At 38.9% G+C, this 25893-nt stretch overlaps 1 protein-coding gene across 2 annotated transcripts in view; it reads left to right on the top strand.

The window, feature by feature from the left end:
- The first annotated feature begins 650 nt into the window (after positions 1–650).
- Positions 651–25893, top strand: part of ALG9 (ALG9 alpha-1,2-mannosyltransferase) — a 95722-nt gene continuing 70479 nt past the window's right edge. For both annotated transcript variants that reach the window (XM_060160372.1, XM_060160373.1), the window contains exons 1-8: positions 651–832; positions 1808–1946; positions 2780–2914; positions 7708–7778; positions 13403–13491; positions 15666–15801; positions 19809–19896; positions 20080–20185. In XM_060160372.1, coding sequence (XP_060016355.1) covers positions 702–832; positions 1808–1946; positions 2780–2914; positions 7708–7778; positions 13403–13491; positions 15666–15801; positions 19809–19896; positions 20080–20185 — 895 coding nt within the window. In that variant the 5' untranslated portion in view covers positions 651–701. The remainder of the gene's footprint in view (positions 833–1807; positions 1947–2779; positions 2915–7707; positions 7779–13402; positions 13492–15665; positions 15802–19808; positions 19897–20079; positions 20186–25893) is intronic.

Below are 25893 nucleotides of genomic sequence, written 5' to 3'. Positions count from 1 at the left end.
TAGCTATGCAACCTTGGACCTCAGTCTCCTTTTTGATAAAACAAAGTTGTTGTATTATATTTTAAAAGGATAAGGTATATTAAATGCTTACCATAATGCTGTAGTAGCAATGGCAGTGACTGGTGTCTGGTTAAATTTGCTGCACAGAGTTTCTTCAGTCTTTCACTTTTCTCCTTATTCTGTATTCTGCCATTATGGCTTCATCTCTCTGAAGCAGTTAATTAGCTGCAGGCTGTCCCTATCACTTGCCAAAATATAAAGGACAAGGTGCCAGTGATCTTTAAAGAACTTCCTCTTTTGTAGGCGGCTGTGCTATGATTTTTAACTGAATATCTGCGTACTCGGTGGAATTAATTACTCTCTATTTGTGCTTTCTTTTAAACAGGGATGATGAAGGACAGTATTTGTAGGAGGAGAGTGCAGAATGCTGAGAAGTGAAGGCAGAGAGAGAGGGAGGAAAGCATGCCTAGAGTTACTAGTATGTGGAAGGGATAGCGATAACGGCCAAGTAAAGTCTCAGGTCGCATTTCTTTTCTACCCAGGGATTTGCCCCAGTTAGCCCAGAAAACTATAATTTAGCCGTGTCTGCGCATGTCGAGGTCTTTTGTGCCTCGGCGGACACCGTTGCCAGCCAAAGGCTATGTCTCCGCGCTCGTCGCCTTCGTAGGGCGCCGAGTTCTACCTTTTTTCCCACTCTTGCCATGGCCAGCCGAGGAGCCCGGCAGCGCCTGAAGGGAAGCGGGGGCAGCGGCGGGGACACGACCTCGGCCGCCGACAAGCTGCGGGAACTGCCGTGCAGCCGGGAGGCGGGCAGCGCAGAGCCCCGGCCCGAGTAGGTGTGCGGGCGCGGCGGGGGCGTGGCCGGGCGGCGGGCGGCGCGGGGCTGCCGGTAGAGGGTCTCGCCCGCGCTGTGCTGTGCTGCGCCCTGCCCGACTTTCCCGCCGGGAGGGCCCGCAGCCTCTTCACCCTGCTCTTTCTGCTCTTACAGGGCGGGTGGACGCTGGGTCTTCACCCGCCTTAGATTAGATCCCCCAGCTCGGGTCCCGTGTTGCTAGTGAAGAAACCCTGCAGGTCTGTGCGGCTTCCGGCCCAGGCCCAGGGTGGGCTGGCGTCGCTGTGTGTGTGTGTGTGTGTGTGTGTGTGTGTGTGTGTGTGTGTGTGTGTGTGTGTGTGTGTGTGTGTGTGTGTGGCCGAGCCGCCGTGGGGTACGCAGGCGAGAGCAGAGAGTACCTTTTCCGGCTGTCTCTCCCAGCTTCCTTCAGTCCTCGCAGAGTCCCGACCCTTTACTCTTCTGTGTGGGCCCCACCACCTTGCACACCAGCAAACACCTCTCTTTTCAAGCCGGAGGGCTGCAGGTTAAGCCTGCGCTGGGGAGCTGTCAGCATATGGAATTGGAAAAGGTGATGTCCACTGCACAAGTTAGCTTCTGGGCATTTGAACAGATGGGGAAATGAATAAAGCCATGGAAAGTAATGACCTTGTTAGGAGAATAAGGAAAAGGCGAATAAGAGCTTGTGGCCTGTAAGTGAGCGATTTGTTGGCTTGGGGTAAGCGGAGTGTCATAGATGCAAAGAAATAAAGTGCATGAATTAGCTTACACCTTAAAAGCAGGAAGTAATGACTAACGTTGATTAAGGTCTTAATTCGTTCCTTATTTATTCTACTGAGGACAATTAACGGTTCACCCTTTTAGGTGACTAACTCATGTGCTTTGGTGTCTCTTGACCTGTTGTCCTTTCTGTCTAGTTTTAGCCCTTCTAGTTAGCAGGTCCTTTCTGACACATACTTTTTTTTTGCTTCTGAGCAGGTTATCTGGGAACAAAGCAGGACAAGTCTGGGCACCTGAAGGATCTACTGCGTTCAAGTGTCTGCTCTCAGCAAGGTTATGTGCTGCTCTCCTCAGCAACATCTCTGACTGTGATGAAACATTCAACTACTGGGAACCAGTAGGTGATTTCTTTAGTTTTCTTTTTTTGTTCTTGATTTCACTGCTTGGAACCTTGTTATGAATCAAGATACAAATAATATACAAGTGTGACTATTAGTAAAATAACCTTATTTTCATTTCTGTATTCTAAGCTGATGATTTACCTCCTATTGAAGGATATAGGAATTTGCTGTTATACAAAAAAGGTGTAATTTGTAATTTTCTTAAAAATTTTTTAAGTCAAAATACTACTTTGAGGTAGTTTAAAAATATTAAACGTAAAAGAAAAGCAGAAACTCCTTGTTCCACTTCTCATGGCCAAATCCTTGTCCCCAGAGGCAACCACTTTCTTTAAACATTTTTGGTTTTTTTCTTCTGATGTTTAGTAAAATAAACAATGTTGCTACATACTATGCTTATATTGCTGTTTCTTGATTTATACTTTTATAAGTTTGTTGGACTCCCTGTTATAGGAAATGCAGAGGTGAAATTTTCTGATCACATTTTGCATAAAAAAATAAGGAATGCTTAGGGTAGGTAGTTTAAGGAAAATACAAGATTTAGAGTTTTCCTGTTTTGGTTAATGAGTATTTTTAAAAAAATAAATAGAGGGTAAAATTCCAGCTTTCAATGTTGGCCAAACAATAATCTTGTAGGATTTATAATGTCTTAATATTTTTCAGTATTGGGTCATTTTGATTCTTATCCATTAGTTGTAAATCTTATTGAGAATTTCAGCTTTTTTGTGTACCTTTGTCTCATTAATACTTTTGCTTAGAAACTTCACCTGCATCCTCTTAACAAGGATTTTTGGCCAATATAACCCTGAATCCATCCGTTTTGTACTTTCAGACACACTACCTCATCTATGGGAAGGGGTTTCAGACTTGGGAGTATTCCCCAGCTTATGCCATTCGCTCCTATGCTTACCTGTTGCTTCACGCCTGGCCAGCTGCATTTCATGCAAGAATTTTACAAACTAATAAGGTAAGGGCGGGCCAACCTGGAAGCAATCACAACTGATCAAGTGGTGGGTGAGTCTCTGGAACAATTTGGGAAAGGGACCAAATATATTCATAGTTAGGAGGGGATTGTTTTTAAGAAGAATCATTTATTCATTCATTATTCAACAAGTATTAATGGAGCAACTTTTATTTGGTAGACACTTTGTTAAGTGCTCTGGGTGTAACAATGACCAAATCCTTGCCCTCATGGAATTTATAGTTTAGTGGAGAAGACGAACATGGAACAAGTAATTATAAATGCAGTGGGTCATGGAGGAAAAGTACAATGTGCAGTGGGTTAGCATATTAGGGAGAGCTTAATTTAAACAGAATACTGAAGGATAATTAGGAGTTAACTGAGACCTAACCTGATTACCTTTCAGAAATTTGACTATGATGTGTCTTAGCATGGATTTCTTTGGGTTTATCCTGTTTGGAGTTTACTCAGCTTCTTGAATCTTTTAGACTTATGTCTTTTCACAAATTTGGGAAGATTTTAGCTGTTATTTTTTTAAGTGCTTTTTCAGTCCTGCCCTGTTTCTCCTCTCCTGAGCCTCCAATGATGTGAATGTTAGATATTTTATTACAGTCCCATGGGTCCCTGAAGCTCTCCACTTTTTTTTTTTTTTTTTTTTTGCGGTACACGGGTCTCTCACTGTCGTGGCCTCTCCCGTTGCGGAGCACAGGCTCCGGACGCACAGGCTCAGCGGCCATGGCTCACGGGCCCAGCTGCTCCGCGGCATGTGGGATCTTCCCGGACCGGGGCATGAACCCGTGTCCCCTGCATCGGCAGCCGGACTCTCAACCACTGCGCCACCAGGGAAGCCCTCTCTTCACTTTTTTCCAGTCTGTTTTCTCTGTGTTCAGACTGAACAGTTTCTGTCGTCTTTTTTCCGGTTCATTGATGCTTTCCTCTGTCTCCTTCATTCTGCTGTTGAGCCTACTCATTGAGCTTTTATTTTGGTTACTGTATTTTTTCAGTTCTAAAATTTCCTTTTGGTTTTTCTTTTTCTCTTCTGTTTCTTTACTGAGACTTGCTATTTTTTCATTTGTTTCAAGCGTGTTCTTAATTGCTTATTGAAGCATTTTTACAATGGCTCCTTTAAAACTTTGTCAGATAATTCTTATATCTCATCTCAGTTTTGGTATCTATTAATTGACTTTTTTCCTTCAGTTTGAGATCTTCCTGGTTGACAAGTAATTTTTAGTTGAAACTTGGACATTTTGGGTGTTATAGTATGAGACTCTGGATCTTATTCATGGGCCCAGCCTGCTTCCTCTGCACTATTCTGCTTCTCCTTTAGATGGCTTCTTTTGATACCACTGCAGCTGGAAAAAGGAGAGGGTTCACCACCTTGTGACTGCCAATTGGGGCTAGAAGTCCAGGTTCCCAACTAGGCCTCCACTGATACCACCCTAGTGGTCAGGGTAGAGGTACCTCATTACTGCTAGGCTTGGGGGAGTGGAAGTCCAGGCTCTCCAAGTGGCCTCAGAGGAAAGATATATAGGATGGGGGAGTTAGTAGAGAAATAATAATATGCAGCGCTTAAGGTTTTCATCTACATTTGGATATCCACTGTCACTTCAAATTTGGCATATTCAACCCAGAGTCCTACCTCTTACATCAGTGATACAAACAGCAAGCAAAACAGGAATGAAGATATCTGTTCTCTTGTTCTTTCTTCCAGTTTCCTCCTTTTTAGGTTCTGCCAGTGTGAGCCACAGGGCAAGGGGGAGTTGTAGCTTATAGGGTCCCAGCCCCATCATCATAATTAGAGTAGAAAAGGGTGGATTGTTGCTGAGAGACAATATGGTAATAATTGGCACCCCTAGTGATGGTTACCTTTACAACTTGCTACCCTAAACAAGAACAGCTTTGTTCTCTCTATGGATTGAGGTGTGAAATTCTCTGAATTATACACTCAGGAGTGGCATCCTGTACATAGATCCATGGGCTACTTAATTTCATGGAGCACTGCCAGATTGCTCTCCAGAATGGCTATTCAACTTTATACTCCCTACAGTAATGTTTGGGGTTTCAGCTTCCTAATATCTGAGCACTTGATATTTCTGACTTTCTAATTTTTGCCCTTCTCATGTATATGAGATGCTTCTCATTTTAATTACATTTCTCTGACAACTAGTAAGGTGGAGAATTTCTTCATGTATTTATTGGTCATTCATATTTCCTTTTCTGTGAATTACCTATTTGCATCCTTTGCCTGTTTTTCAGTTGGGTTTTCTGGTTTTCTCTTGTGATTTGTAGAAGTTCTCAATAGTAACCCCTTGTAGGTTTTAGATACTGGAAATCCTTTCTCTTAGGCTGTCACCTGTCTACTAACTTTGTCTGTGGTCCTTTGTTGAACAGAAATCTTTAATTTTGATAGAGTCAAACCAATTAGTTTTTCACTTACGGTTGGTGGGTTTTGGGTCTTTCTGAAAGAAATCCTTCACCACAGGTCACAAAGATATTCTTATGTATTTTTCCCTAGTAACTTTATTATTTTATCTTTCACATACAAGGCTTTAGTCCATTTGAATTTTATTTTTTATAAATTGTGGAAAGATCCAGCTTTATTTTTTCCTATATGGCGAACTGGATTTTCCAGCACCATCTGCTAAATAATTCATCCTTTTCCTTCTGGTTTGTAATACCATCTGTATCATACATCTCATTCCCGTGTATGTTTCTGGCCTTTTTAATTCTGTATCATTGGTCAGTTTGTCAGAGAGTACTATATTGCTTCTATTATTATGGCTTTGTAGTATGTGTTAATATTTGGCTGATGAATTTCTCTATCCATTTTAAAAATTGTGTTTTATTTTTAATTTTTTAAATATTTATGTATTTATTTATTTATTTGGCTGCACTGGGTCTTAGTTGCTGCCCACGGGATCTTTAGTTGCGGCATGCGAACTCTTAGTTGCAGCATGTGGGACCTAGTTCCCTGACCAGGGATTGAACCCAGTTACCCTGCATTGGGAACATGGAGTCTTTTAATTGCTGGACTGCCAGGGAAGTCCTTAAAATTGTATTTTAAAAATCATTTTAGAATTAATTAGCCCCTCTCCCAAATTCTGGTGAGTCTTTTAATTGCTGGACTGCCAGGGGAGTCCTTAAAATTGTATTTTAAAAATCATTTTAGAATCAATTTGCCCCTCTCCCAAATTCTGGTAGGTATTGATTGGAGTTGCATTGAATTTATGTATTAATATGAGAATCAATATTTTTAGAGTGTTGAGTCATTCCATCCCTAAAATGATGTATTTATCCACTTAGTTAGGTTTTCTGTGTCTTTTAATAAAATGTAAACAATGTATCCATTTTAGGCTTATCCATTCTTTGACTAGGATAATGACTAGATTCTTTATACTTTTTGTTACTGTTATGAACGGTATCTTGTTTTCTGTAATTTTTGTAGGAGGTCATTGCAGGTGAGGAACACAATTGTGAGGAACACAGTTGATTTTTGCTTTTTGATCTTGATCAAAATCTCACTGAATTTCCTTATTAGTGTCCGTGGTTTGTCAGGTGAATCTCTGGATCCTCTTTCATCTGTGCATGTAGAGTTTAGTTTCTTCTGTTCCATTCCTTATATCTCATTTCTTTTTTGTGTCTTTTTGCACTAACCCGACATCCAGTTACTATGTTGAATATTAGTTGCTATGGGAGCATCACTGTCCTATTCCCAAATACAGTTCTTCTATTAACTTGTGTTAATTTTTAACTTTCTAAGTGTGTTTTTGTACTCTCCTCAACCAGATGAAGAGTCCTTAAGTGTGGATACCTTGTACTAAAATTATCTGTATTCCTAGTAGCATCTAGAGAGTGCTCAATGTATAGTAGGTTTTCAGTATGGTTTTATTGAATTAATGAATGAACTTGGGCATTTGCTGATTACTTGATTGAACATAATGATGAAAACTGAAAGAACTTTTAAGTTATATGTAGTAATATTAATCATAGAATGTATTTAAATAGTGCTTATTTTCAGAGGTATTCATTGCTTTTAAACATACCAGTATACTGTAGTATAAAAGCTATTCGGTACAATTCTTATTATTTTGTTACTTTTATTTGTAAAATTCATGTCAATTCCTACAATTAATAAAAACCACATTACAGACATTTGAAAAATAGGAGGAAAAATATGTACCTAAATCTCACTAGCCTGATATAGCCACTTTTACCATTTTATTATATTTCTTTCCAGTTTTTTCATATACAGTACTTCTGATTTCCATAGCTGTAACTCTGATGTATAAATAATGTTATATCATATATTTTCATTTAGTATTTTATAATATAATTTTATAATAATTATAATCAGTTATTATAATTGTCTAAGAAATGCTTGTTGAATAAATGAGTTTTATATCATAAGAATTTTTCCACTGTCTTTTTAACCATAAACTTTGATATGTGTATAATAATACATGAATAGATATAATTTAACCATTTCCCTGTAATTGAACATTTTATAGTTTTTAAAATAGTTTTTACTAAGTTAGTAGAGCTGCAATTAACATTTTTATGAATAGAACTCCTCCCCTCCCATATTTTGAGTTACTTCTGCGGGCCGGAATCAGAGAAGTAGATATACTTCTATACTTGAATTTAGGGATATGAAAATTTGCATGGTTCTTGATACATATTGCTTTTCAAAAGGATTATACCAATTTATAGTTATTAGTGACAAATGAGAGTGGTTTCATCTTTAAGAGTTTTTCTAACTTATCTTTAACTTCTGTTTTCTTGTTCTGGGTTTCTTTCAGATTCTTGTCTTTTACTTTTTACGATGTTTGCTGGCTTTTGTGAGCTGTATATGTGAACTTTACTTTTACAAGTGAGTATAAAAGCTTTGCTTCTAAAAGTGCTATGAGGAAGCCCAATATAGCATAGATTATTACTGTGATAGTAGAAGCAGTGTTTAGAAACAGAAAACATTTTCCTTCTAGCTTCTAATATTATATCTAAAGTGCAATTTCTTGTTTGAAACGAACCATTGGAAGGGAATACTTCTAATTATCACTTTCTTTCCTGAGGTGATAAATGGCATATCTTCATATTATTAACTTTAATTCTGTTAATAAATATCTAACTGGTATTTTATTTGGTAGGATTTAGTAGGGCCCTTTTTTTTTTTTTCTTTTTTGGTCCTGAGAGATAGGATCATGATTTCTTTCTTCTCCCTTTGAGCTGAGCTGATAGGAAATTATTCCCAGTGTGGAACTCACTGCTCTTATTTGCGCCCAGTACATTGTCTTTCACCAAGTACCTATTAGTTGAATGAATATTAGTGAAAGTATTAAGCAGTTAAGTGTTCCAGTAATAAAAATAGCTACCTTTTTTAACATGAAACCTAAGAAACATTTTAATAATGCTTTAAAAGGTATCTGGACTTAGTAATCATTATTTAAAGTCTTCCCACTGCAAAACAGCCAAAAATATAAGATAAAAAAGTTCTTTGGCCTTGACTCTGGGTAGAATAGAGGAAAAAAAAAGAAATCCAGGGCTTCCCTGGTGGCGCAGTGGTTGAGAGTCCGCCTGCCAATGCAGGGGACACGGGTTCATGCTTCGGCCCAGGAAGATCCCACATGCCGTGGAGCGGCTGGGCCCGTGAGCCATGGCCGCTGAGCCTGCGCGTCCGGAGCCTGTGCTCCGCAATGGGAGAGGCCACAACAGTGAGAGGCCCGCGTACCGCAAAAAAAAAAAAAAAAAAAGAAAAAAAAAGAAATCCAGTGCTGCCTTTGAGGATTGTAATCTTAAGTTGGTCTTTATATGAGTTCAGGACTGAATTCAAATCACCCACATGGCCCCCTAAACCCCAAGTTGAGAGTTTACTTTAAATTGTTCTGGGCTGTTAGTGTTTCCAGGCATCTTGCAAAAACAAATGTAAAATTTCTCTAGAGAAGTGGATCCTTAATCCAGGTGTCAAAGCATTACCATAGATAAAATTCTAGTGAACAAGAATTTATAGTAAAAATAAATGACAAATCACAGAAGGGAACAAAACATTATGAGTGAGAGCCAGCAGAGATAACAGATCAATAGAAAGCTGACCTGCAAAACTTCATTTATTAGGAATTACTAAAATAAGAATATAAAATAATTACATTTAATATTTTTAAAGAAATAAAAGAAGGAATTGAAAACATAAAGAAGAAACAAGAGACTAAACAATCAATGGAGTGAAAAAGAACTTGCAGAATGGGAGAAAATATTTGCAAACCATATATCTGATAAGAGATTCATTTCCAAAATGTATAAGGAACTCCTGTAACTCAATAGTAAGAAACCTAATAATCTGGCCAACATACATGAAAAGATGACAGTATCACTAATCATCAGGGAAATGCAAATCAAAACCACAGTGAGATCACTTCATATTTGTTAGAATGGCTCTTGCCTAAGGAGGCAAGAATATACAATGGAGAAAAGACAGTCTCTTTAGCAAATAGTGTTGGGAATCCTGGACAGCCGCATGTAAATCAATAAATTTAGAACCCTCCCTCACACCATACACAAAAATAAACCCAGAATGGCTTAAAGACTTAAATATAAGACATGACACCATAAAACTCCTAGAAGAGAACATAGGCAAAACATTCTTTGACATAAATTGTACTAATGTTTTCTTAGATCAGTCTCCCAAGGCAAGAGAAATAAAAGCAAAGATAAACAAATGGGACCTAATCAAACGTACAAGCTTTTGCACAGCAGAGGAAACCATAAACAAAACAAAAAGACAAACTACAGACTGGGGGAAAATATTTGCAAATGATGTGACCAGCAGGGGCTTAATTTCCAAAACACACAAACAGCTCCTATAACTCAATAACAAAAAAAACAAAAAACCCAATCAAAAAATGGGCAGAAGACCTAAACAGACATTTCTCTAAAGAAGACATACAGATGGCCAGTAAGCACGTGAAAAGATGCTCAACATTGCTAATTATTAGAGAAATGCAAATCAGAACTACAATGAAGTATCACCTCACACTGGTCAAAATGGCTATCATCAAAAAGTCTACAAAAAATAAAGGCTGAGAGGGTGTGGAGAAAAGGAAACCCTCCTACACTGTTGGTGGGAATGTTAATTGCTGCAGCCACTATGGAGAACAGTATGGAGGGTCCTTAAAAAACTAAAAATAGAATTGTCATATGATCAGCAATCCCACTCCTGGGCATATATCCACAGAAAACTAATTTGAAAAGATACATGCACCCCAGTGTTCGTTGCAGCACTATTTACAATGGCCGAGACATGGAAGCAACCTAAATGTCCATTGATAGATCAATGGATAAAGAAAATGTGGTGTGTATGCATATATATATATATATATATATATATATATATATGTATACACACACACAAAATGCAATACTATTCAGCCATAAAACAGAATGAAATAATACCATATGCAACATGGACGGATCTAGAGATTATCATACTAAGTGAAGTAGGTCAGAAAGAGAAAGACAAATACCATATGATATCACTTATATGTGGAATCTAAAATATGATACAAATGAACGTATTTACAAAACAGAAACTCACGTAGAAAACAGACTCACATAGAAAACAGACTTACATAGAAAACAAAGTTATGGTTACTAAAGTGGAAAGGGGGTGGGGGAGGGATAAATTAGGAGTTTGGGATTAGTAGATACAAACTAATATATATAAAATAAACAACAAGGTCCTACTGTATGGCACAAGGAACTATATTCAATATCCTGTAATAAACTGTAATAGAAAAGAATATGACAAAGAATATATATATGTATATATACTTTGAATCACTTGGCTGTACACCAGAAACTAACAGAACATTGTAAATCAACTATATTTCAGTTAAAAAAAGAAAAAAGAATGGCTCTTGTCTAAAAACAAAGACAAGTATTGGTGAGGATGTAGAGAAGTTGGAACCCTTGCACGCTGTTGGTGGAAATGCAAAATGGTACTGTCACTGTGGAAAACAGTATGAGGTTCCTCAGAAAATTAAAAAAAATAGAGCCACCATATGATCCAGCAAACCCACTTCTGGGGATTTATATAAAAGAATTGAAATCAGGATCTCAAAGCAGTATTTGCACTCCAATATTGGTTGCAGCATTAGTCACAATAGCCAAGATTGGAAACAACCTAAATACCCAGTGAGAGATGAATGGGGTGGGGGACGTGGTATACAATGGAGTATTATTCAGTCTTAAAAAAGAAGGAAATTCTGCAAATGTGACGTAGTGGATGAACCCTGAGGGAATTGTGCTAAGGGAAATAACTGGTCACAGAAGAGCAAATATTGCATGATTCCACTTTCATGAGTTATCTAAAATAAATGGTTGAACTCATGGAAAAAAGGGATAGAATTGTAGCTGCCCAGTTTGGGGGCAGGTGGAAATGGAAAGTTGCTAATCAATGGGTATAAAGTTTCACTTACGTGACGTGAATTAGCTGTGGAGATCTGCTGAACATTATGCCTATAGATAACAATACTGTATTTTACATTTAAAAATCTGTAGAGAAGGTAGATATTATATTAAGTGTTCTTACCACAATAAAATTAAAAGGATTAAAAACAAAACAAAAACAAAAGAGATTACAAAAATGACCGGGCAGATTTGAAAAAGAACCAAACAGAACTTCTAGAAATGAAAACATAATAATTGATATTGAAAATTCAGTAGATCAAATAACTGATTAGACACTTCTAATAAGTAAACTAGAAGATTGATCTGAAGCAATTACTAAGAATGTAGTACCGAGTGACAGAAAAAAGGAAATATGAAAGGCTAAGAAATGTGTGTGGGGGCTTCCCTGGTGGCGCAGCGGTTGAGAGTCCACCTGCCGATGCAGGGGACACGGGTTCATGCCCTGGTCAGGGAAGATCCCACATGCTGCGGAGCGGCTGGGCCCGTGAGCCATGGCCGCTAAGCCTGCGCGTCCGGAGCCTGTGCTCCGCAACAGGAGAGGCCACAACAGTGAGAGGCCCGCGTACTGCCAAAAAAAAAAAAAAAAAGTATGTGGTCGAGTTGAGAGATCTGATATATATCTAATCGGATCTAGGAGAGATAGAATAGGGAGAGGCAGGATTCAGGGAAGTAATAGCTAATAAGATTTTTCCAGAATCAAAGGAGAAAATATGCTAATCCACAGATTCAGGAAGCCTAACATGCTGAGCTGGATAAATAAAAAGGAATTGGTAAGACTGTGTAAAACAAAGGACAAAGAAGATCTTACAAGTTGACAGAGGACTAATATAAAACCTACAAAGGAATGTCAGGCAGTTAGACCAACAAAAGCATTCTCAAAAGCCAGAAGACAAAAAATATGTTCAAAGTTCTGTGAGAAAATGACTGTCATCCTAAAATTATGTACTCAGCTAAACCACCTTTTAAGACCAAGAGTTAAATAAAGACTTTTCAGACAAAATATAAAGAAAGATCAAACAAAAGCCAGAATTTACCATTAAGAGATCCTCACTAAAGAACCTTCTAAAGGATATATTTAGGAAGAAACAAAATTATTTCAGAAAGAAGGTCTGAGATGCAATAAGGAACCTGAGCAAGAAAATAGGTAACACATAGTTAAGTCTGAACAGATATTGACTAAATGAAGCAATGATCACCTCTAATAATGTTTTATTTATAGGGTTGAAAAGGCCTGTAAGACAAAAGTAAAAGGAGGTATATAATTGCTTTAGAAACATTGACTTAGGTAACTATTTATTAAAACTTTGGGGGCTTCCCTGGTGGCACAGTGGTTGAGAGTCTGCCTGCCGATGCAGGGGACACGGGTTCGTGCCCTGGTCAGGGAAGATCCCACATGCCGCAGAGCGGCTGGGCCCGTGAGCCATGGCCGCTGAGCCTGCGTGTCCGGAGCCTGTGCTCTGCAACGGGAGAGGCCACAGCAGTGAGAGGCCCGCGTACCGCAAAACACAAAAAAAACCTTTGGTGTAACTCCTAGTCTTTTTTTCTAATAACTGCCATCTATTGAGCAACTCTGTGCCTGGCACTCTTCTGCGCACTTTACCATGCATTGCCCTCACAGAAACCTTATGCAGTAAGTATTATCATTATCTGCATTTAACAGATGAGCAACCTGACAGATTATGTAACTAGATGAGGGTACCACTGCTAGTGAGTGGAAGGGCCAGGATTTTAACTTGTGCCCATCTGAGGCCTGTTATTTTTCCACTATATCAGGCTGTTTTCCTACTGATATTAGAAATAATCTAGCACAGAAAGTGTACATTTCCTCTTAGGTAGAGAGCTTCTCTCCTGCTTAAGGAATAAGAATGTTTGGGTTTCTTATGCACATGGAATTGCTAACAGACCTGTTGAGACAGTTCTGTATTTGACTTTAGATCTTCAGTGTTCTCTGTGATGCAGACATGTTTTTGTCCTTTAATTTGAAACTTCCATCCCGAAGGTTTGCTATGCTGATAGTCTTTGCCTTTCCTCTAGGGCTGTGTGCAAGAAGTTTGGGCTGCATGTGAGTCGAATGATGCTAGCCTTCTTGGTTCTCAGCACTGGCATGTTTTGCTCATCATCAGGTAAGTAAAAGAGCAGGTGAGGGCATAAAAGGTTCACTGATATTTCACAGTTGCATCAACCAGAAGAACTTGTCCAGATGTAGGTTATATTTGTGTAACATGTCAGTAATTTACAGTCCTGTTATCTACCTGCTCTTGATTGACCTTTACAGCCATCCTGTGGTTGTAAGGTCAGATAAATATTTATAAGTCAGATAAATATTTTCTCATTTTTGCAGGTAAGGACACTGAAACTTAGAAAGGTGAAGCGACTTACTGAAAGCCAAAGAACTCATAAGTTGTAGAGCTGTTATTTTCATCAGGTTGCTTTCTATTACGTTATTATATTTTTTATCACAGCAGGGCTGAGAAACAGAGGCATCCACTGCCTTTCTTTGCTGTTAGGGGAAGGACAATAATTTTGTTATTTTGCTCAAGGAAGCACTTTATGTCTAAAAGCCCTGGTCTTGATGGTTCTATTTTATGCCAGTTATTTGCAGTGTATTCTATAAAAGTATAAATATATACTATAAAATACAGTATTCTATAAAGTACTGTATTTTATAGAATAAAGTAAGCTTCTGGAAATTTAGAATAAAATTGTTAATGTAGAATGGTGGCTTTCAAACTGTGCTGCCATTGAACATTTGTGTCCTATGAGCTGAGCCAAAGTGGCCTATTGCCAAAAGGTAGCCTGTTTGCAGTTTTCCAGAAAAATTAAGTTACTAGATATAATCATCTCAATTTTAATTTTAATTTTTGCTTGTGTGTACCAGAATCTAGTATACACACTAAATATACACAAAAAATAGTATCTAGCACAAAAGTATATATTTGCTTTTCACTGACTGTATCAAAATCCATGTTCTGCAGAGATCTCAGGGCCTCACGCCTGAATAACTTTGAGATCCACTGTCCTAAATGAGACTATGCTTTGCCCTCTGAGCTGGCAGAGACCTCATATTCCTCTGCTCCCCTTGGAGCTAGAATCAACAGCTTTGGATGGCATCAATATTATTTAGCATTTATCTGGGAAGGTTGTACTTCACATGTTTTTGTTTTGTTTTGTTTTGTTTTTTGCCGTACACAGGCCTCTCACTGTTGTGGCCTCTCCCGTTGCGGAGCACAGGCTCCGGATGCGCAGGCTCAGCGGCCATGGCTCACGGGCCCAGCCACTCTGTGGCATGTGGGATCTTCCCGGACCGGGGCACAAACCCTTGTCCCCTGCATCGGCAGGCGGACTCTCAACCACTGCGCCACCAGGGAAGCCCTTCACATGTTTTTTTAGTTACTTTGCTACTCCTAAAATTGATTCTTATGTGAGGGAGATACCTGAGAGTATTTTTAGTTTTATAATTTCAGCTGAGGATGTTAAGGCACAGATAAGTTAAAGGCATCCTTTGATATGAGCCTCTGAACCCTTTGCTGAGTTTCTCAAATCATACTGCCTGTTCATTGTGGTCCCTGTTGGAGTTGGTATTGATTTTTCTAGTGCTAGGTGAAGCACTTAAACAGCAGGGAGAGGCAGATCTGCATTTTTTGTAGAGTTGTTAGAAACATTTTGATGAAATGTTACTGTTGCAGAGACCCTGAAGGTGGTCAGTCCTCTGCTGTATGCAACAAGAAAGTTACCTTGATGGAAGTAATTAGGGGGACATCTAAAGGCCAAGCTATCTATGTCAGTGTATGAAGGATGCAAAGCAGTGCTGCCATCGAACGTATTTGTTCCTTGAGAAGGCTTCTGAGAATTCCTACGGGGTACAGGTTGCTAATAGGACAGTCTCAGAAGACTATCAGAGGATAAACTTCTTCAGAAACAGATTGTTAGCAATGGCTCTAAATTTCTTGAAGCATACTTCCTGTCTGGAAATGTAACCTGGAGGTACCTCTGGGGAACCTGGAATCCTGTGAGTTTTAGACTTGGGGTACAGGCCAGGAGATAAATGGCATGGTTGGCATTGTATAATTGGGTGATGTGTTGGTACATAAAAAAACAGGAGAGAGAAAATAAAATCATTGAACTTTGTTTTTTAACGAGTATCACTTTACTCCTCATTTCTAATATAGCATTGCTCAAAGTATGTTCCTGGTTATTGACATATTGCAGTGCAGCTATATTTTTAATAACTGATAACTCATAAATCTCAATCTCTTGTCCCTTTCCCCTGTTTTTTTTCATTTCTTTTGTCTTGCAGCATTCCTTCCTAGCAGCTTCTGTATGTACACTACATTGATAGCCATGACTGGCTGGTATATGGACAAAACTTCCTTTGCTGTGCTTGGAGTAGCAGCTGGGGCTATCTTAGGCTGGCCATTCAGTGCAGCTCTTGGGTAAGAAACTAACCTGATTCATCTTCCATGTATCACTGAGTATATAGTCAATCCTAATGTTAGGTTACCTCCATATTCTTTGGGTAGGACCTAAAGTTATAGAAATTAATTATTCAAAGATTCTGGGAATTGGAAGAATATTTCTCTTAGTACTTATTGTTATGATTAATTCTAATAAGAAAGTGACTGTTAAGCATCTGCTGTATCCTGTGCACAGCTAAATCCTTTATGAACTTTATTCCTAAACCTACTCTGCAAGACAAATACAATTATTAGTGCTTTTTTTTTTTTTTGGTGGGTCTCCATTGCTGCCTGTGGGCTTTCTCTAGTTGCAGCAAGCAGGGGCTACTCTTTGTTGTGGTGCGCAGGCTTCTCATTGCAGTGGCTTTCGTGTTGCAGAGCATGGGCTCTAGGTGCGTGGGCTGCAGTAGTTGTAGCACGCGGGCTCAGTAGTTGTGGTGCGTGGGCTCTAGGGCATGCGAGCTTCAGTAGTTGTGGTGCATGGGCTCAGTAGTTGTGGTGTGTGGGCTCTAGGGCACATGGGCTTCAGTAGTTGTGGTGCATGGGTTCGGTAGTTGTGGCTCGTGGGCTCTAGAGTGCAGGCTCAGTAGTTGTGGTGCACAGGCTTAGTTGCTCCGTGGCATATGAGATCTTCCTGGACCAGGGAACGAACCCGTGTCCCCTGCAATGGCAGGCAGATTCTTAACCACTGTGCCATCAGGGAAGTCTCCAATTATTAGTGCTTTATATAAATGAGAAAGTGGACTTCGAAAGGTTTTGAGTAATTTGCCTTTAAGGTTATGTTTGCTTTGGATCCAGGCCTTCTGACTGTAACAGCTGATGTTTTTTCCACGCTGTACCACCCTGTGCTGTGCATTTTCCCGGTCACCCAGGCTTGTTATCTGAGTTTCCTTTCAGTCCTTCTTCTTTCCTGCCTGCAGCATCTTTTTTTCCCCAAGTTCCATAGTACCTCTCATTCCTTTTGTACTTTTTGTTTTCACAACTTCTCTAGTTTGTGCTGCCTTAATTTCTTGCCTGTACCACTAGTTATTTAGAAAAATATGTTAGTTTGTGTTAAGGTTATTATCATAGTAGTATATCTTTATTATTTTAAAAAAGTACCAGATTGTATGAGGTAAAAAGAATTCTTAGTTCTTTTCTCCCCTAACCCAGTCTTCACAGTTAGTCACTGCTGATAGTTTTGTACATATCTTTCCAGAAATTATCCTTACATGAATAAATGCACACATACACGTTTATACATACATACTTAAATTCTTAAAACAAACAGAATTATCCTATACATATGTATATCTTCTGTACATAGATTTATATCGTCCTTTGTATCGGTTGCATAACATTCCATTATTATATGGCTGTCCATAATTTATTTAACCATTGTTTTATTGGTAGGCATTTGGTTTTCAGTTTTTTTGCTGTTATACCCAATGCTTCAGTGAACATTTTTGTACATATGTCTATACACTTGTGGAAATTTATCTATGGGATACATTTTTATAAGGGAGTTACTAAATCAGAATAGGCATTTAAAATTTTCTTAAGTGGATTTTAAAGGCTGGTTTCCCCACCTCCAATCTTCTATTCTGCACATCATTCTCAAATTAATTATATTTCTCAAGATTTTGTGTAAGAGCCTCTTCTGTACTTTCTGCTCTCTCCATCATCTTGATGAGTCCCATATCTTTATATAGTCCAGTCATCTCTTAAGCTTCACTCATGTATACCTAGCTGCCTATTGGATATCTCCATTTATATAGCTAAACATTTACAGACTGAACTCATTATCTTCCCTCCAAATCTGTCCTTTACCTTTGTTTCTAGCCCAGAAATGGTACCACCGTCTGTGCTGAGCCAGGACCTGAAAATTATCTGTGACTGTTTTCTCTTTCTCATGTCTTATTAATTTCTTGTACTTCTTGAATATCTTTTTTTTTTTTTTTTTTTTTTTTTGGCGGTACGCGGGCCTCTCACTGCTGCAGCCTCTCCCGTTGTGGAGCACAGGCTCCGGACGCGCAGGCCCAGCGGCCATGGCTCACGGGCCCAGCCGCTCCACGGCATGCGGGGTCCTCCCGGACCGGGGCACGAACCCATGTCCCCTGCATCGGCATGTGGACCCTCAACCACTGCGCCACCAGGGAAGCCCCTGAATATCTTTTGAATCTACTTTTCTTCACCTCTCTCTGTTCTTTTACGTAGGCTCATAAATGATCTTCCCATCTCTAGTCTTGATCCTTATAAATCTGCTCTCCACGCTCAAACTAGAGTTATCTTCCTAAAATGCAAATATGATTTTATCACTCTGTTTTGTCTTTGTAATAGCTTCCCCATTGCTCTGTGTCACAGAGGTTGGCATTCTGTAGCCTGTGGGTCACACATCCAGCTGGCCTGTTTTGTATAGCCTAAGAACTAAGAAATTTTTACATTTTTCAAGGGCTGTTAAAAAACAACACACACACACACATGAATATGCAACAGAGACCATATGGGGCCTGCAAAGCCTAAAGTGTTTGCTATTGGATCCTTTAAATAAAAAGTTTGCCAACCCCTGCTCTATGGGGTCCAAACTTTAATGTGACTCACAAAGCCTTGTTCTTCCCTCCTTTTTACTTTTCCATCCTCCTTTTGTCAGTTTCTGCATTCCTTTTACTCTCTACTGGGTTTACATTGAACTTCATGAGTTCCCCAAATACCTCTGAGTTGGCGCATTTTGATTAGTCTGCCTTTAGATAAATGATTTCAGGATCACAGTTAATCAGTCAGTTAGCAATGTACTATCATTTATTGACTTATCAAAGGAGAAATGCAGGTGCTATGGAAATGTAACTAGTTGGGGAGAAAAAAATAAAAACACAGAATGTTAATGCAATATTTAGGTAATAGAATGTGGAATTTCAAATCTTAGAAGAGATGTTCACATGACATTGCCAAAGAGATGATAGAGATGATAGTGCCGTATAAACGTAAAGACTTTATGGAAGAGGCAGGAGCAGAGCCTGTAATTGACATTGGGTAGATTCTGTGTAAGTAAATAGATTGGTGTGGGATGGAATTCTTTGTGACTGGAGCACAGGTAAGGGCTCTGACTAGTGTCCTAGATTAGGAAGTCATGGATATGAAGGTGATTGTTCATGCAAGAGGAGTTGAAGCACCCGAGAAAATGAGTATATATAGAGAAAAGTACAACTTTGCTTTTGGGAGCTAGGACCATGGTAGGGCACACCATGAGGCAGGGAAAAAGAAGCCTAGAAAGGAGCACTAGGGAAGCCCCCAGAAAAGACATCTGAGCCAGGGAGTCTAAAGAGGAAGGAGCAGATGCTTTGTGTCAAGTGCAACAGAAAGACAAAGGGAGATGAAGCTTGTGGAAACATACTGGGTTTGGCGGACAGGAGATTCCTGGTACCTTAGATCAGTCTTAATAGCTTGATGTTAGGCCTTAAGGAAGAAATAGTGAAGACAACACACATATGCTATTGATACTTGCTTGAGGAATTTAAGTGAAAGGAAGAAGAACAAATATTACATATTACATTTTGGAGCAATATTACATATTGGAAAGGGATATATCAGAATTGAAGTGAAAGTTTGTAATATTATTTTATTACTAAAATCTTAATACATCGTGGAAGGGAGAAATCAGTATTTATTTATTTGGCAGGGTGGGAGTAGGGCAATAGGGTACATTTACTTACAATTAATATATTTTAAATGTCCATTACACATAAATACGTGTAAAATGGAGCTCATTCCGAATACGAATATTTATATTTCTTGTGCATTGTGGGATGCATCTCACTCTGATGAGTCCTGTGAAGAGATCACATTTTTATTTTTGAGAAGACATCCTTTCATGTACCAGCTTTCTTCCCTCACTGTAATTGCTAGAGACATTTTATTCTCAGTTCAGCATGAGGTGTGTGTAAATCTGACCTGTTTCAGTTTCTATTCTAAGTATTTAACTCCCCACTTTCTATCTCTCTGTTAAATAGTTTACCTATTGCCTTTGATTTGCTGGTCATGAAGCACAGATGGAAGAGTTTCTTTCATTGGTCACTGGTTGCCCTAATGATCTTTCTGGTGAGTTTTCTTTTTATCTTGTTTTGTTCTAAAGTTGTAATGAAAGCAACTTCTGATGTGGATGGAAAAGAGAACATTAGGAATTGATTCTGTTTTTCATTCTAAAGTTTATCCTATTAGCATTGTGAGAATGTTTCCAGAGCAAAACTCTGCAATTGCTATGTATTTTCTGCTCTCTTTTAGGTGCCTGTGGTGGTCATTGACAGCTACTATTACGGGAAGTTGGTGATTGCACCACTGAACATTGTTTTGTATAATGTCTTTACTCCTCATGGACCTGATCTTTATGGTAAGGCCTTATGAAATTAGGGAAGAGTTAGGGGATAGCTTAATTTGCCTCAGCTTTGAAATTTTAATTCAGCTGCCACATTTTATCAAATATAGCCTTTCTTTGCTGGTAATATTTTCTTATTTAAAAATAAATGACATTTGAACATAGCACAGTGATGATATATAGCCACTAAATATTTTTCCTTGATTAATGTGATGTTCAGATCTGGCTTTCTGTTAGTCCTGCTGCCTCTTATTCTCAGTTTCAGAGTAGTGAGGACTCTGTTGGGTATGCCTTGGGTTTTGATGCTACTCGTTTAAAATTAAGTTACTTTTTTCTCTTCTCATTAGAAAATCAATATGATAACAAAAATAAGAAAATTAAAACATTCATAATCCTATCATCTCCAGATAGCTATTGTTAACACCTTGGAAAATATTCCTCCAGAGATTTTCTATACATTTGGTATAACATTTGGAGTTACTTTTTCTTTTTTTAATTTGTTTTACTTTAGTATTATGCATTAGGGGAGAGAGTTTAGAAAATCTGTAGACAAAGTGTAGCAAATGGGGGTGAGGTCAGCATGGGAGGGTGGATAGTTTGGCCAGTTTAGGATTAAGAGGGGAAAAAAGGGAATGCCTTTAGTCTGGGGTTGGTTCTCCAATTTCCATCCATCTCCATCCCTCCCCCTTTTTTTTTTTTCCCAGCCAACCATTGAGCTTGTTTTGGGTTTTTTTTTGTTTGTTTTTTTGGTTTTTTTGTCCCCTGAGGGCATTTGAGTTAGTGACCACTACAGAGGGATAAGCTAGAGATCTTTCTAATGGGATCAGCCAAGTCAGTAAACATTTTATGAAACACTTTCTCATTAAATAAGTATAGTTTCTTCTGCCTTAATCTTTTGAAGGTCTTAGAGCATTCTGTATATGTGACTGTCTTGGGCTCTGCTATGAAGCAGGTTAATATTATTTCTGTGTCTCTTAATTTCACCCACGCCCATCATTTTTCTGTGCCACTTTGCCAATAGAACCAACAGATCGACTGAGGAGAATTTAAGTAAGCATATAAATGAGATTTAATTGGGCCTCCTGGGATTTGGGGAATGTTGTCATTTTAGATGGCGGGTAATAGGTTAAAAATAAACAGTGTTTTGTTCAGTGAATTGAATCCACAAACTGCATAGTTAGAGAATAATTGCTAAGTGAAGGAATTTTAAAAGGCTCTTTTATGTGGCTCCAAGATCGCTGAGACTATGAGAAAAAGCCCCAATTTTAAGCTTTTGCCTCTAGATGTCTCCCTTTATCTAGGGAAAGTTGCGTGTTTTTAATTGCCCATTGTTTTAGTTTACTTGTAAAACTTCAGTTGATTCTACAGGACAATAGAAGGGGGACTGTCCTCCTACATCCAGATTGCATATTAGAAATTGATTTACATGGAACCTATTGGAAACATAATATACATTATATATAGGTGAATAAATTGTGTTAATTTGAGTTAAATTTTGAAAAGTTGGCTTCTCCACCTTTTAAATGGGTTATTACATATTGATATTCTGACTGCTTATTTATAAATAAAACTTTGTGTGAGAGTATATGAAAGTTTCATAATTTTTATAGTCCTCTAGATTGATGAGGATTTTACATCTAGAGATAAGCAGGTTGGTAGGGAGAATAGGAAAGAAAGAGTAAATTCTGACCTAAGTTTATGTTTCTAGCTTAACAGTGGGTAGGTTTTAGGATCCAGCGGAGCAGTGGCCAGTCTTTCTCTGCATGTTGGCATCTGCTGTTCATTTCAGCCAGTGTTTTATGGGGAAGAGTCCTTGGGTCTCTGTTCTGCCAGCTTTAGTGAACCTAGGTTAGCTTCAGTTCAGATTTTGCTATTTTGGATGTGCAGGAGCTGATCACTTTCCTAGTGATAGAAAAAGCTTTGTTGGGACAGAGGGAATTGTTGTACTGGGTATCAACAGGACTGATTGCGGGGCTGTAGTCAGCCAGACTTTAGGGGGTTGTTCCTTGATGGTAGAATTTTTGTGCTTTTCCCTCATCTTTGACAAATTTTCAGGGGTGTCTGATTTCCATGTTAACTCCATTTTGCTTTAGCAGACTTACAGAGAATGTTTCTTCCATTTTAGGAGTAGGTAGTTTTGTGTATTCTAGGTCTTCAGTAAAGATTTCTTATGAATGAATGAATGAACAAATTCTGGAGTACCTATCAGATTACATAAGTGCTCTGATCGCTATTATGTCCTAGAACTAGATACAAATTAAGAACAATAGAGGTGAAAGTAGTACTTTACCATTGTCAGCTAATTTTATTGTAATTGTTGAGTCCATTCAGTAAATATCAAAGACTTATATGCTGTACAGTTGTCAGACAGCCTGTTTTTTGTCATGGAAACTCTTTCACTTGTTTGGCACTTTTTGGCATTATTTTGACTATTTTCTAAGAGTCCCCTGCTTAAAGTGCTTTGTTAGCTATGGTAGGCACATAGTTTTTTTTTTTTTTTTTAAAGAAGATGTTGGGGGTAGGAGTTTATTAATTAATTAATTTATTTTTGCTGTGTTGGGTCTTCGTTTCTGTGTGAGGGCTTTCTCTGGTTGTGGCAAGTGGGGGCCACTCTTCATCGCGGTGCGCGGGCCTCTCACTGTTGTGGCCTCTCTCGTTGCGGAGCACAGGCTCCAGACGCGCAGGCTCAGTAGTTGTGGCTCACGGGCCTAGTTGCTCCACGGCATGTGGGATCCTCCCAGACCAGGGCTCGAACCCGTGTCCCCTGCATTAGCAGGCAGATTCTCAACCACTGCGCCACCAGGGAAGCCCAGGCACATAGTTTTTTATCTGAAAATTTAAAATGCGTTGTGCTGATAGTTTTTGCATACATCTAGTGTTGTCTCTTACATATAAGAACATAATAAGCCTATAAATACTTCTTGAATGAATGGATAAATGACTTCAGCTAAAGAAACATTGAATCAATTGCTTTTGAGCATTTATCATGTGTCCTCATAGAATTTACTGTCTAATAAGGCTGCAGACACATGAATAGATAATTACAGTCCAATCTGTTATGTGCTACAGTGGAAAGATAGGGAATCAAAGGAGCAAGTTCATCTGATAGTATCAGGAAAGACTTCTTAGAGGTAGTGATCTTTGAGCTGAGCCTGGAAGGAAGAGAAGGAGTTTGCCAGGTAGGCACCATGCGGGTACATTGTAGAAAAATAGAATTTCAAGTGTAGGGACTGCTGAGACAAAAAGATTGAATATTGAGTTCTTTTTTAAAAACTTAAAGTAGTTTTACAGCATTAGCTGAATTTTAGGTAGGAACTACACAGGCATGAGCAAGATAATTTCAGTCTCTCCATTGTGATTGTAATAATGGTCCCCAACTTATGATGGTTCAACTTAGAATTTTTTTTGACTTTATGATGGTGCGAAAGCAATACACGTTCAGTAGAAACCATACTTCGAATTTTGAACTTGGATCTTTTTCCAATAGGCGGTATGATATCTCTCGTGATGCTAGACAGTGGCAGCAAGCCATACCTCCCAGTCAGCCACTCCATCATGAGGGTGAACAATGGAAACTCTTACAGCCATTCTTTACCAGCAACCATTCTGTTTTCACTTTCAGTACAGTAGTCCATAAATTACATAAGACAGTCAACATTGTGTTATTAAATAGGCTTGGTGTTAGGTGATTTTGCCCAACTGTAGGCTAATGTAAGTGTTCTGAGCATGTTTGAGGTAGGCTAGGCTAAGCTGTGATGTTCGGTAGGTTAGGTGTATTAAATGCATTTTTGACTTACGATATTTTCAGTTTATGATGGGTTTCTCAGGACTTAACTCCATCATAAGTCGAGGACGATCTGTAAATATTTATTCTCTCCGTTGTTTCTGGTTTTCAAAGGGACCTTTCTATACTTTCTTGGCCAGATAACATATTAATGACACATTCCAGACCTGGGCTGACTCTTGACTTTTGAAGCCAGGGGAAAGAAATAGTTTTCACAACTATTACTTGGATGAGGTAAAGAATACTTGGCATTTGGGAAATTTAGAGTAGTGTAGACATAAAGTTGCAAAGTTGTAGGGGAAACATCTCTATAGGGTCAGAGATCAAGAGGTGAAATTTAGTGTTGCAAAAAGGAAAGTGACTGGGCTTGGCACTGATTTTGCCTCTTTCCCTTGTAACATTTCAAGTCCTCAGATGTTGAGGTTAAGTATTTTTGTGTGTGAGTGAAGAGCAGTGCTGCTGTCTGATGAGCAGGACACAGGCCCGGAGAAGGTGTGGGAGGACAGGTGTAAGAAATGCTCTCCCCTCAAAAATAACAGTGGGTCTGCTCAAGGATGCCACTTGGTGGCCTAGGATGTGATCCCTGCGTGTTTGTGTGTTTTATCAAATCTGTCAGATCACAGGACAGGAGATTTCAGAAGGTAGGGGCTGGTGTCCTCTATCAAAAGGCCCACAGTTTTCCATTCCTGCAGCGGCAGAGGATGAAGCCCCAGAGGAGTCTTTTGGGGAGTGCTCAGGGTCACCTGCCAGCCACAGCTGTTCCAGAGCCTTCCCTCTTTTGTTAATCATTTCTGTTGAACCTTGGTGGCTTTTTCTTCTTGGTGGTGCAAATTTGACATTTATAAGGATGATTTACTATAATTTAGTTCCTAGAGTTCTATAAAATTGTAGGCCTATAAAAGATTCCAGATTCCATTCAATCTGTGGAACAATAAACATTATCCCCTCTTCTTTTAGCCTCTTGCAAAGCTCCCTTTAGCTCGTTTGAATGAAAGGAATTGAGGCACTTTCCATAAAGAGGGAGATAGGTGAGTCACTCCCTGCAAAGACCCTGCTTCCAGCTTCCTTTCACCTTTCATTTTGCACCAGTTAAATGCTTAGCTTGTCATTCTGACACATTTTTTTCTACATAGTTCAGCTTTGATATTTTCTGAGAGCAGCGCTGAATATCTCCCTGGAAAGAGATAAAAGTTTTTACTCTTTGAAGGCAGATGCCTCATCAAGTAGGGGAGGACACTGGCTAACAGAATTCACTATTTTTGTCCCCTTTTGCTCTTGTTTTTAAGACTGTTGTCAACTTGAACCTTCCCAAATCTTGACTTATCCCCCGATTTTTACCCCATCCTTCAGGGAAGTAACAGTCTTACGAAATGTTCACAGCCTAGCTGTGAACTTGATCTATGAGCTCCTAACACATAAAAATAATTGAGTTTACCAACTTAATGCTTTTGGTTCCACATCTCAGAGTACAGTGTACCTTGGTAAAAAGATACCCCTAACAGGAGGGCATAGTAAGTTGTGGTCAAGACAAAAAGACTAAAGAGCTTTCCTGAAAAAAACGTATATTTGCAAAGATCAAAGAGAAAGAGGCTTTTTTCTTTTGATGTTTAGCATCTGTAGTAGATGATGTGGAAGGTGATCTCCTTTCCTCTAGTCACTCTGATTTTTCTTCTCAGGGTCAGATTTCCAGAATTTTGTAAAGAAAAAGGTGGGTCAAGGTTGATAGCATTGCCACCACACTGGCAGTCAGGAGAGGATTGTGCAAAAACTTACTTCTCTGGAAACTGGATGTCTAAAGAACTCAGTTTAGGAAATGTGTTGTTAAATAGTAATTAAAATCCAGAGAAGACGTGTATTTCTGTTTTGAAAATAAAACCATCCATTAGTTTTCTATAACCCAAAAGGTTATTTGTAGAGAACACAAGATATAAATGTCTCT

This window comes from Lagenorhynchus albirostris, chromosome 9, assembly GCF_949774975.1.
Source record: "Lagenorhynchus albirostris chromosome 9, mLagAlb1.1, whole genome shotgun sequence".
Lineage (NCBI taxonomy): Eukaryota > Metazoa > Chordata > Mammalia > Artiodactyla > Delphinidae > Lagenorhynchus > Lagenorhynchus albirostris.
This window is presented reverse-complemented; position numbering and strand designations above follow the sequence as displayed.